The sequence below is a fragment of the Leishmania donovani genome, chromosome 6, assembly GCF_000227135.1.
Source record: "Leishmania donovani BPK282A1 complete genome, chromosome 6".
Taxonomy (NCBI): Eukaryota; Euglenozoa; class Kinetoplastea; order Trypanosomatida; family Trypanosomatidae; genus Leishmania; species Leishmania donovani.
Window position 1 is genome coordinate 145359 of NC_018233.1, and position 11867 is coordinate 157225.

At 61.2% G+C, this 11867-nt stretch overlaps 3 protein-coding genes across 3 annotated transcripts; all 3 read left to right on the top strand.

Moving 5' to 3' along the window:
• Positions 1–2027: 2027 nt before the first annotated feature.
• LDBPK_060440 (hypothetical protein, conserved) lies at positions 2028–3746 on the top strand (the record flags this gene model as incomplete). The annotated part of the gene is made up of 1 exon (XM_003858302.1): positions 2028–3746. One exon carries the CDS (start codon positions 2028–2030, stop codon positions 3744–3746), a length of 1719 nt encoding a protein of 572 aa, XP_003858350.1.
• Positions 3747–5322: 1576 nt separating this feature from the next.
• On the top strand, positions 5323–7398 carry LDBPK_060450 (hypothetical protein, conserved; the record flags this gene model as incomplete). The annotated part of the gene is made up of 1 exon (XM_003858303.1): positions 5323–7398. The coding sequence occupies one exon, from the start codon at positions 5323–5325 to the stop codon at positions 7396–7398; it is 2076 nt and encodes a 691-aa protein (XP_003858351.1).
• Positions 7399–8631: 1233 nt separating this feature from the next.
• Positions 8632–11610, top strand: LDBPK_060460 (hypothetical protein, conserved; the record flags this gene model as incomplete). Its single annotated transcript, XM_003858304.1, has 1 exon — positions 8632–11610. The coding sequence occupies one exon, from the start codon at positions 8632–8634 to the stop codon at positions 11608–11610; it is 2979 nt and encodes a 992-aa protein (XP_003858352.1).
• Positions 11611–11867: the final 257 nt, after the last annotated feature.

Genomic DNA, 11867 nt, shown 5'->3' on the forward strand with positions numbered 1-11867 from the left:
CGCTCAAAGGTGTGGGGAGGGCGAGCGAGATGTGCGTGTTTGCGCGCGTCATGATGATGCCGTCGCCGTTGCACTCCCCGCTCTCGCGTCTCTTCGCCGCTGCTTCGGTGATGCGTCGCGTGCCGGCTCTCTCCTCATCCGTGGTTCGCTAATTGTGTGCGCCCCCTTTCCCTCTTTTCTGCCCACCGGGCTTACGATCGCAGTTGCAGTGCTTACAAATGCGCACAGACCGCACGAGAGGTTTTGCGCTCATGGGAAACACTCTGCGCCCGCGCGTGTGTACTTGTGGGCTTGTTTGTGGGCGGACGCGGGATCGGTTTGTGTGTCTCTCTTTATTTCGTCTTTTTCATCCTTTTCGAATGTCATTGTCTTTCAACGAAGGCGCCAAACAGCCCTGCGGCACCCAGCCAGAGACAGTGTTGGGATGGGCAAGGACCGCCGGAGTGGACGACCAGCCAGCATGGGGTGGCTCTCGCCACGGAGCGAGAGGGAGAAGAGACGGCTGGTATGTTCTCCTCTCATGCGGGGGGGGGGATGCGAGCATTAGCGGCGGCTGGGCGCTCATTGCGCCACCGTTCCTGTCCTCGCATTTCTCACGACGCAAGCACCGCGAGGGGGAAGGCATGCAAGTGTCAGTTGCGTGTGTGTGTGCAGGAGGAGCAGGTATAACGTCACACACACACACACACACACACACACACACACGCAGCTGACTCACGAGGAAGCACGCATGAGTCCCTCTGTTTCGTTCTGCAGTGCTGCACCGCTCCTTGTATGAACTGGGGCGTAGATGATGCCTCCATCTAACTCTCTGTATCTAAGCAGCGCACTCCTCCCTCTCCCCGTCTTGCGCCCGCCTCTTTCTCTCTTGAACACACCTGAGCACACGCGCATACATACATATGATTGCTGATGCACCCCTTCATGCACAAGTGGCCACCTGCGCTGTACTTTACTACGGCCAGTGCGTATACCCATCTACACATATATACACGCCTCAGTGATCATCATAGAGAGCGGCTCCCTGCCCCCCCCCCCCCGTTGTCTAAGTGCTGGTGGGCACACCAAGCGCGCGTGCACGACGGGCTCTTTGCTCCTTCTCATCATTCCCCATCTCTCCTACATCTGTGTGCGTGTGCGTGTGCGTGTGCGCATTTCCTTTGTTCTTCGGCTTCTGGACTCTCTACTCTCTACGCGCTTGCGTACACATCACACGTCAGCGTGTGCCTGTGTGCACCAAGGGCACTTCTGCATCATATTTGCTGTTCCCTTCTACATGTTGGGCTGGCTGTTATGCCATTGTGTCTCGCCACCCTGTCATCGTTTCCTGTGTCTGTCTGTCTGTCTGTGCTTGTACTGCTGCTGCTGCTTCTCTTGCCATCTAGAGGGTCCGACACGCACGCATACACATTGCCAATATCCCATCACCGCATCTTCTGCTCGTGCACACCTACACAGAGGTTGCTGCCGCCTAGCTCGCGGTCTGTTTTTGTGTGCGCCCTGCTTTTCTTCAGCGGTGTGTGTGGGTGCTCTTCTCCGTGCTTTCCTTTTTGTAAACTCGTTGAACATTCTCGGAAGAGAGGGAGAGTGCGTGTGCGTGTGTGCGTGTCTGTGAGAGATTTTTTTTTCTAGGTAGGTTGCGAGCGTGGAAGGGTCGTGGTGGGCTGTCAACGGTGCACGTGTGCCGTGCGGCTACGGTGGTGGTGGTGGTGTGTGTGTGTGCTATTACCACTCCTACTTCTTTTGGCTTCTTTTTTGGCCTGCTTCTCGTCTCTTTTTGTTTTGCTTCGCTCAGCCGCGCGTGGTCGGAGGGCGAGAGGTCTGACGAGGGGAGAGAGTCGGCGCGTGCCTTCTTGCCGTCCTCTCCAGACAGTCCTTCCACCTCTTCCCCCTTGTATCTCGTGTCTCCTTTTTGGAGGACACCCTCCTTGTCCTCCTCTTCTAACGCATACATCAACGCAGCGCTCTGCGTGTCTCTCTCTCCCTGCCGTGCGCTAGGACTTGCTCAGTGCCGCATAGCGAAGAAAATGATCCCTGCGCTCAACATGAACAGCATTCATCGCCACACCACCGTGGCTATCCCTGCAGTTGGTGGCAGTGGCGGGACAGGCTTGAACAGCAGCGGCTCTGGCAGCGGCGGTGCACGGCTGGCGACAGGGCGGCAAATTTCTCCTCGCACCTCGTACCTGACCTCCACGGGAGAGACGTCGAGCTTGCCGGCGGCGCACCTCCAGCGGCGTGCGGCGGATGTGGCCAACGTGCTAGAGATGAACCCGCTACAATGCCACAGCGTCGCCGACCTGCAGCGCAAGCTAATCGAGACAGCGGAGTGGGTGGTGAAGCTGCGCCACTGGTACACACATCAGCTCCAGGAGCGAGATCTGTGGTGCGAGAGCCGCCTGAGAGGCTTGGAGGACTCCTTCCATGCAGCCTTGGCCGCCTCCGCCGCAGCGGGAACGGCACACGCCACGGCTGGTGCGGGTGCGGTCTACACAGCCACAGAGGACAGCTTCACGGAGCACGCGGCCCCTTCCACCATCTCCGCCTCCCGCGCCGTCGCCAGCGGGGCGCCTGCAAGCAGTGCGATAGCGGCGACTGCTTCTGCGTCCGCAGACAAGGAGGCCGGTAGTGGCACACCGCTGCGGCACCGTAGTCGCGCCCACAAGAACTCGGCTTCAGAAGCATCAGAAGCTGGCGCCAACACTGCAAACAGCTCTCATCCAGTCAAGCGAAACCAGTCATCATCAGCAGGCACTGCCGCTGGCGTAGCGGGCGGCGGCAACAGTGGCGACAGATGCAGCAGCGCCCCACTGCGCGCGGGTCCGCCAAAGCGGTCAGCGCTGTTGCCCATCGCGCAAGGCCGCCTCACAGCCTCTGCCGGTTCCCCTGGTCGGCAGCCGCTGCACCCGGAGGACAACGAGCCTCCGTGTACTAGCGTGGCAACCACCGTGATCGATCGGGGCGAGTCTCGTCCGACCCTCGCGGCGCGCGCCGTTGCAGTCACGACGCCGGTGATTGTGGAAGGCGATTACGACGCATCCGGTGTACCACACCATCCATCAGCGTCCCCGCACCCACGCGGCAGCCGCGCCGGAAGTCTCTCTCTCCCATCCTCCGCCGTGCGTACACAGGTCAACGGCATCCCTGCGGCCGGTGCCATTAGGCTGCGCAGGGATGTACACTCGTCCAGGACACCGCTGAGTGGTCGGCCGTCGTCAGCGAATGCACTGTTGTTGGCTGCTGGTGCTGCGACGGAGTCCTCGGGCCGCTTTTCCGCCAGGGCGGGTGGCAGCGGAGGCCGCAGGAGTGATGTCGCGCAGAGCGAGCGCAGGCAATACTACGCTTCCTTATCACGCACGGGGTCTGGCAGCATCAATATCAGCGTGCCGCACTATGCCCAGTACTTGGACGTCAGTACTTCACGGAACCCCATCGCGGCAGAGGTAAACACAGGAAACAGCGCCACTGACGTTGCCGCCCCGGCGTTCCACAAGACGGCTCCTCGCTTCAGCAACTACCTCTATCTCCTAACCAGCGGCGACGACAACCACACCCGCAAACCGAAGCGGCGCAGCCTCAGCAGCAGTGGGGGTCGTCACGCGAGTCGAGTGTACACAACCAGCGGGGCGAAGCAGAATGCCATGGGTCGCGGCGCCTCTAGCCAAAACCGAAAAGGAACCGGGAACGCCGACGCAAGTCGGCACAGCTCGCCCACTTGTTTCATCCGCCAGCAGTCGTGGACGTGAAGGAAGCCCTCGCCTCGCACAACACACCCAAACACACACACACACACACACACACACACACACACACAGATGTGCGACCGGTACATGCGCGCCTTCACACCCACACATGGGCGCATTCGGAGTATTGGACGACGGCCTGTGTGTGGCCTGTGATGCGTGTGCCCGGTGTGTGCGTGGAGGCGCGGACGACCATCGTCATGTCTGCCGCATCTCGGGTTGTGGCTTTCTCTCTTCTCATTCCTTCTTGTTCTTCTTTTCGCTTGCGCCCTTCACACGATGGCGTATCCTCATCCTCTTTACCAAGAGCAGCAGCAGCAGCAGCACCGAAGCGTCGCACACGGACACGGCGACTGGTGCGCCGTAAAGGGCTGGAAGAGAGAAGGATTGCTTTGGTGAGCTCCATCATCCTTCGGCTGGGCACGTGCGTTTGGGGGCGTGTGTGTTTAACTGCGCTGGTGTTGGTGAAAGCCGGCCCATGGGGACCGTTTCCCTTCCCCTCTTCGTGCCTCTCACATCGCCTTCGCATCTTGCCGCGTCTCAAGCGTACCACACGCGCACATGTCTCAAGCGTGCGCCGGTGCATGTCAGCGACGGCATGAGAGGGAGAGAGCGCAGAAATACACACACACACATAAACATACACATACACATACACACGTTCTCGGAATTTTCTCCATCTTCATCGTCTCCTTTTCGTTCTCTCCTTCGCTCTGTCTCCTACAAATCGTGCTTGCTTCGCCGCAGCCGTAACGGTGTGTAGAGAAGCTGGCGCCTCTCTCTTTTCCCCTCCGTGCTGCCAACGCACTCACACGGCTGCGACACGCACACACGCACAGAACAAGGACCTCTCTTTCCCCCTCCGCAGGGCGCGCTCAATTTTGTTTTTGTGCGTGTCCTGCTGATCTCACTCCAACAGCACCGTGCGCGCACCTCACTCGTGGCTCGTGGCCCCGCGTGTGCTATTGAGTGACGTCTAGACGCAACGAACGAAGGGCACGTGTGCTGCTGCCCTTCGCTCCACGCGTCCAGGCGTGCGCCGTCTCCCCTTCGCCTCGCAAAGACAGAAAGAGAGAGCGATCTCTCTTGCGAACGTCGTTGTTGCAGCCGACGGGGCAAACGTGGGCAGAGGCCCCCACCCCCACATATCTATACATACACCCACACAAACCGACGCACGCACTGAAAGACGAGGAAATCATACACATATGCAGAGGCCGACACGGACGTCTTCGTTTCTTGCGTTTTCCTTCGCGTGTTGTGTTGCTGTTAGCTCATTCCTTAGACTGCTAGATCTACAGAGACTCGCGTAGGTAAGTGTGTGTGTGTGTGCGTGTTTATCGCTCAATCCACCCGCGTCACGTCTCTCCGCTTCTGCCCTGAACTCGAGTTACGCATCAGCACGTACAGAGGCAGGCACACCACCATCAGGCAAGTCTACTTGACGCCTTAGCGCATCGGTCTGTGTGTTTCCGTTGGTCGGATACGCGCAGAATATTGCCACCTTATCGCTGAGGGCAAGCTGTGTACGGCATCGGGTGCGAACAGAACCGCCAGCCGCATCCGCGACTCTGTCAATATGGACGCCTTCAGCCGCAGCAAGTCCTACAGCCAGGCGGCCTCGACTTCCACCCCACCCCCATCGCGTTCTGGGGCCGCCGCGCCAGGTTCCACCGCCGCCCAACAGCAGCAACATGTCTTCAAAAACATTTTGAAGAGCGTGGAGAGCCACGTGCGGATCATGTCCGCGGTGGAGCGGACGGCGACGTCGTCGAGCTACACGTCTTTGCGTGTTCGCCAGCCAGACAGCGACGGCGCAGGTGACAGCGGCACCGCTTCTTCTTCATCGCAGGGCCCGCAGAGCAGCCAGTCTGCCGGCGGGTGGTCGCAGCCGTTCAACGTCACCCGCGTTCACCGTGGTGGGACGACAGCGCGCTTCTACGAGGAGGTGGTGGCGCCGTGCGTGTCGAACTGCACATCCGGGCAGAGCTACGTCTTTCTAGTGAACGGGCCGCCTGAGAGCGGTCGTAGCCAGACCCTCTACGGCAGCCCTCACCACAGCGAGCTGGGCATCGTCGAGCTGGCGGCATCCGACTTGCTGGAGCGGATGGCGTCCCGCGGCAAGGTCATCATGCGGAACCATCGTGATCGCCCGGACGCCACCGGGAAGGAAAACGAAGCAGCCTGCGGCACACAGTCGTCGACCACCGCCAACAGCGGGCGGGAGGATGTGTCGGAGGTGGCCACGACCGGTGGCATCACCGTGACCTACGCCGCCTTCACCACCCGCGGTGGCAAGATGCTTGAGACGGAAACGGGCGAGCCTGTCCCGCTCGTCGAGTTCCCGCCGCCCCTGGGGCTGGTGCCGCTCCCCCGCATGCGACTGCTCGAAGACGCCAGCAAGTCGGTCCTGCTCCCGGAGCGCAAGCACGTGGATACGTCGTGTGTGATCCAGTTCCACGTATACGCGCCTGTGGACACAACGGGGCGGCGCTCCATGGCGACGCTGACCTTCGTCGATGTCGCTGCGATCCGCGAGCCGTTGTGCAAGGAGGTGTCGCATCTCATCGACACTGTCGAGCGGGTGGCCGGTGTGTCCACCAGCGGAGGTGACCCTAACTTCAAGGAGACAAGGCTGACGACCTTGCTAGAGCCTGTGCTAGTGGGGTACATCACCCTCGTCTCCATTACCACCGTCAGCGGCCGCGCCGACCTCTACGAGTCCACATGCACGGCACTGCGCTTCGCTAGCCACCTCAGTCGCATTCACCAAGTTCTCATGCTCATCCACATGAACGCACCGCGATGGATCTTCGACACGGCGGTGAATCTGGAGCAGCTGCGGATGCGCCGTGATCAGCTCATGGCGGAGCACTACGCCCGTGGCGTGTACGACTGCTATCAGCGCACCTCCCGCTGGCTGCAGGCCAACGTCAGCGATGTTGGCGGCAGTGTCGATGACCTGCTGCAGGAGACGGCGCGTCTTCGCAAGGACATTGCGCGGGCTGTTGAGGACATAGCTAAGGAGCTGCAGGCGGCCATTGAGAGGGAGGATGCGAACTGCCGGGCCGAGGTGGAGGCGGCGCGGACGGCGTACGAGGCCACGTCGCAGCTGTTCGAGGAGGTACGGCGGTTGGATGAGATCATCACCGCCCAGCAGCAGAAAATATCTCAGACGGACATGCAGAGCAGCCAGCGCATTAGTGAGATGCGGCTAGAGATATCCGCCCTAGAGGCCAAGGCTAACAACCGCCAGCAGCAGCTTCAGCAGCTCGAGAAGGAGATGAGGCTCTATTTGCTCAAGAGCGGCGAGGTGGCCGCGACGTTGAGCAAGGCCGCGGAGGACACGCAGTATGCGCAGAGCAGCTACGCCATGTCGCACGAGCTGCTGCAGATTGGACGCAAGCGCAAGCGTCTTGAGGCTGATTTGGAGCTGGCGTCGCACGTGGCACAACGCACGACAGACACAATGCGGGTAGATCGGGAGCGACGCTCGCGCATTTCGCGACTGAGCGCGATGCAGCAGCGCGTCCATTCCCTGCGCGATACCGTGTGCTGCTCCACAAGTAACCCGACGACGGCACCGTCGCAGCACCCACAACAGCCGTCGCAACGCGCGTTCTCCGCGGGGAGTCGCTCCGGTCAGACTCAATAGGCGAGCGTGTGTGTTTGGGGACATCAGCCAATGGCTGTGGGGCGTAGTACGTGTTAGCGATGTAGAGAGCGATGACGTGCGTAACCGTGTGTGTGCGTGCGCATGCCTCCCTTCCCCTCCTTTCGCACTTGTACAACTCTTTCTTATTTTGAAATTTAGATTCTTGTGCGTGCAACGCTTGCGCGCTTGCTTGTCTGTCCTGTTGCGGGTGTCGATGCTTCGCATCCGTTGTCGTCGGCCGGCACAGATACGCGCACCCACGCATGCAATGGCAGCATTGTGTGCGCGTGCGCATGAGTGTGTCTCTGTGTGTGCATGTGGTCTCCGTGCCGTGTTCTCTGTTTTTGTGTTCTCTTCCTTCTCCCCCCTCCGTCTCCGTCTCTTGTAGGAGCTACTCAATACTCAAGTTTTGTTTTTCGTCTTTTACGTCTGTTGCGGATGTGATGCCGTTCGCCTCCCTCCTCGTCGCCCTTCTCGACGTCTACGCTGCCCTTACAGGCCATGAAAGCCAGCAAGCAAAGGACACACCGCTGACAGTCAGGGATACGATGTCAAGCTGCAGTTCATGGACATTGAACTCGTGGGGGTGAAGGAGTATGCCTGTGTGCGTGCAATGCCACCCATCGTGAGCTCTCTCTCGCCGTAGCCTCCCTCTCTTCTCCCCCGATGTTGTTGCTCGGTGGATGCCTCGTGTATTGTAATCACGCATGTCTGTGCGTGCTTGTGCCTCGCAGAATGTGCTGTCGTCTCCAGATCTGCTGCTGAAGTAGGGCTGCAGAGCGAGAGAAGAGTGGTATGTGGGGGAGGGGGAGGGAGGGAGGGGGGCGTTGCCGTTGCTGCGCCTTGATGCGTGCGAAAACGGAAAAGCATCATTCTTCGCTGCTTCTCTTGTCTTTTCCTTTCTCCATTCTCTCTTGCCATCACGTCACCTTCGCTGCCTCTCTGTCTCCGTCTCTGTCTCGGTGTGTGTGTGTGTGTGTGTACGTACGGTACCTCGACGCTGAACATCGACACCACTACAGCGCCACACTCGCTTGTTTTTTTTTTCCAGTGCCAGCGCACACGCACCCGCACAGATACACACGTGTGGCTCGCACTCGAGTTGGGGGGTGGTGGTGGTCACAGAAGCCATCGACGATTTCCGTTGCGTGTCTGAGCCGAATCTTCGATTTACCATCCAGCAACCCGTCATCGCACCCTTTGAACACACAAATACAAGACGCAGTCTCCGTGATGTTGCACGAAGGCCAACCCATGTACGACACTGCGCCGCTCAGTGCGTTTGACACGGGGGACGTTGCGGAGAGGGACGTGCTCGCCTCCGTCGACAACACTTACTCTCCCTGCCACAGCAGCTTATCGACTCGCCAACGGCAGCAGCACCAGCAGCGCATGCTGCGTCACAGCATGAGCGGCAGCGGCTCCTGCATCGCGGCGGTGCGCTGCACCAGCTCACTGCCGGTACCGCAGGGCAGCGTTGGCTCTAATCCACTCTCGCCGCCAGCCGCTGCCCAGCCTCAGCTGCCCTTTGCGCCAGTCGGTGCGGCTGGCACGGCAGACTGGGGCGACCATGAGCACTCCATCCCCCAACAGCTGCGGCAGTTGGAGAAAAATCTGCCGCCGGAGGTTCCTCCGCTGACCCCCGCCGCCGAGGACTTTGTGCACGAGATACTGGCAATGAACACGTTGGCGATGGAGCAGTGCTACGCTGCCATTGCCGCGACCAGTGGTGCTACCCTTGTCGGCGCTGCCGTCGCCAACTCCACCCCCAACGTCACCGCTGCCTCGGAGGAGCCCATGAGGATCCTGAGCGAGGCCTACATGCGGGTCGACGAGACTTCTGCGCAGGATTTCCCGGTGCCGTTGCTTGATGAGCTGAAGACCACGACACTCAATAACATGGGCGTTGTGGAGTGCAATCGCGGCCAGCCACGGCAGGCGCTTAGTCACTTTGAGGCTGCTCGGCAGCTGGAGGAGAACAACGGCATGGCCTCGCCCTCCATCGCCCTCAACATGTGCGCAGCGTACAACGCGTTGCGTATGTTTGACAAGGCGACAGCGGCCGCGCTGGAGACGATTGACATGCTGCGCTCGTTGGCGCTGCAGCGACGGCGTAATCGTCGACTGAATGCTACCGCGACTGCCCTTCTCGGCGGCAGCGGTCTTCCGTGGCACGGCAGCGGTGGCGGCGCGATGGACGGCGCCAAGGACGGAGACACGTCAACGACAGACCTGCTGCTCGAGGCCGCTGCGGCTCCGAAGATTGCGGACTCGCAGAACGAGGCGCTATGGGGTGCCGCGTGGAACAACTTGGCAGTTGCGCAGATCAACACTGCTCGCGGCTCCAAGGATACGAGCGAATACACGAATGCGCTGTCCCTCTTCCAAAACGCGATGCGAGCGACGCAGGAGCTGCTCGGAATGCAGCACCCCATGTCGAAGGCAGTCGTCGAGACATTCCGCTCGGTGCGGCGAGCCTTGCGCTATCACGGCGCCTTTAAGCAGCACCGCTCGCTGCTGCGTGCGCCGCTGCCGCCGGTGGACCCGCGGGAGCGAGAGTGGGAGGAGAGGCAGGTGGAGGTGATGCCGGGCCACACCCGCCACGGCACCCTGCAGCAACAGAGGCAGCAGCTGACCATTACGTTTCGCGGCGAGGTTACAGGCGGGCAGAAGGTGGTTGAGCGGCTGGACAGCACCCCATACCCCGGCGCCGCCTCCGAGCCATACCAGAAGCAGCAGCGCATGTGTGGCTCAAACAGCGGTTGTGGCAACACCTCCGCTGCGACTGGTAGCCGCAACCGCAGCCGCTCCGGCAGCAAGAAGCAGCCCAAGCCGCAGAGCGGCATATCGCAGCTGATGCGCAGCATACCACTCAGTAGCACCCTATGCCACGCTAGCGCCGTGTACGGCAATCCGCACCCCCTTCTCTACTCCCCACCACCGTCAGGGCAGTACGCGGAGTCGGCCCCGCTCTCCTTTTCGGGCAGCGTCCGTGCGACGGTCAACCAGTACGACGGCTCTGCCGCCGCCCCTGGACGTGCCATGTCCGCCGCCGACTCGAGCCGCCAAGGCCGCAACAGGGGCCAACACAGCCACACCACTAGAAGCCGTAGCGGTGCAACAGGGCGCACACCGCCCCCGCATCGGCAGCAGCAGCAGCCGGCAGCCACAGCAGCAACGGAGAGGGGTGGGGGCAAGCGGAGCAAGTCCCGGAAAACAGGGAACAATCACTTTCAGACGGCCCCGCACCCGAGCTCCTCGCGTAGCTACCAGCATGGCAACGCGGTAGGTGCAGCTGCAGCGCCTCCTGCACCGCAGCCAACTCGTCCACCAGTGTCCAAGGCGCTGCCACCTATCGATATGGGCGCTGCTGCTGGTGGTGCTGCCGCTACTCCCGCCGCCTTAGCAGAGTATAATGAAGGCCATGCAGGGGCTGCTGGTGCCGTGCCTCTCGGGTATGCCACTGGCACATTCGGCGACAGGTCCAGCAGGCCCACCGTCACATCTATCTTCACGCAACATCAGCCGCAGCGGCCGTCGAAAAGGATTCCGTCAGCGCCGCATGGGTCTACGTCTGTCTCTCCTTCAGCGGGTGTTGTCCACAGTGGTGCTGCGGCCACTTCACATGTGCAGCAGTCGAAAATGCTTCTGCTGGCTGCGCCGGCGAGCGGCGTGGCCACGACGACGACCTACTACCCGCTCGAGGTTCCGTCAGAGGCAGTAGCAAAGTCTGCGGAGCACCGAGGGCCGATGCTCACGCCGGCGACGGTGCAGTCCGCTTGGCACGACGCCGGAGACCCGAGCGCGGGCACCCACGAGCTGTTCCGGGGCATGTGGGTCACCGCCGACCCACACTACGTACACCGCGGCCCGCGTGTATTCGGCCGACCGGCGTACTACACGATTGCCACTACGCTGGGTGTGACTGAGGATGGCGTGGGCGGTGGCGCTAGTGTCGCCGGCACCGGCACCGGCGCTGCGGCTTCAACAACACAGACGGACTCAGCACCTCGCCCAGTGCTGCCTACGCTGACGTACAGCAGCAGCGGCAGCGAGGAGGACAACGATGCTGAGGGTGAGGAAGGCCATGGGTGCGAAGGCGGCGCGATGGATGTGCGCCACCACACCTCCGTATCCACCGATGCGCCATCGTCGTCTGCTTCGCCAAAGAAGAACACCCTGGCGGAGACATCGCGGATGACGAGTAGCTGAGTTTGTGTGTGTGCATGTCTCTGCGTTACCGCGCATCGGACACAGTGTGGCTGGACGAACGCCCTCACCCTTTTTCGGACTTGCTTGCTGCGCTTTTCAGGTTCCACTGCTGTGGCGGGTGGTGCTAACCGTCGAGGGACACCAAGCCGTCTTACCGTGGCGGCTGTCCGGCGTGTGCGCACTCGACGTGTCGTCTCTGCCTTTTGCGCTGCACGCATTAGCGGCATCGCCATCATCGCGCGTGCCCGTCTGCGTCT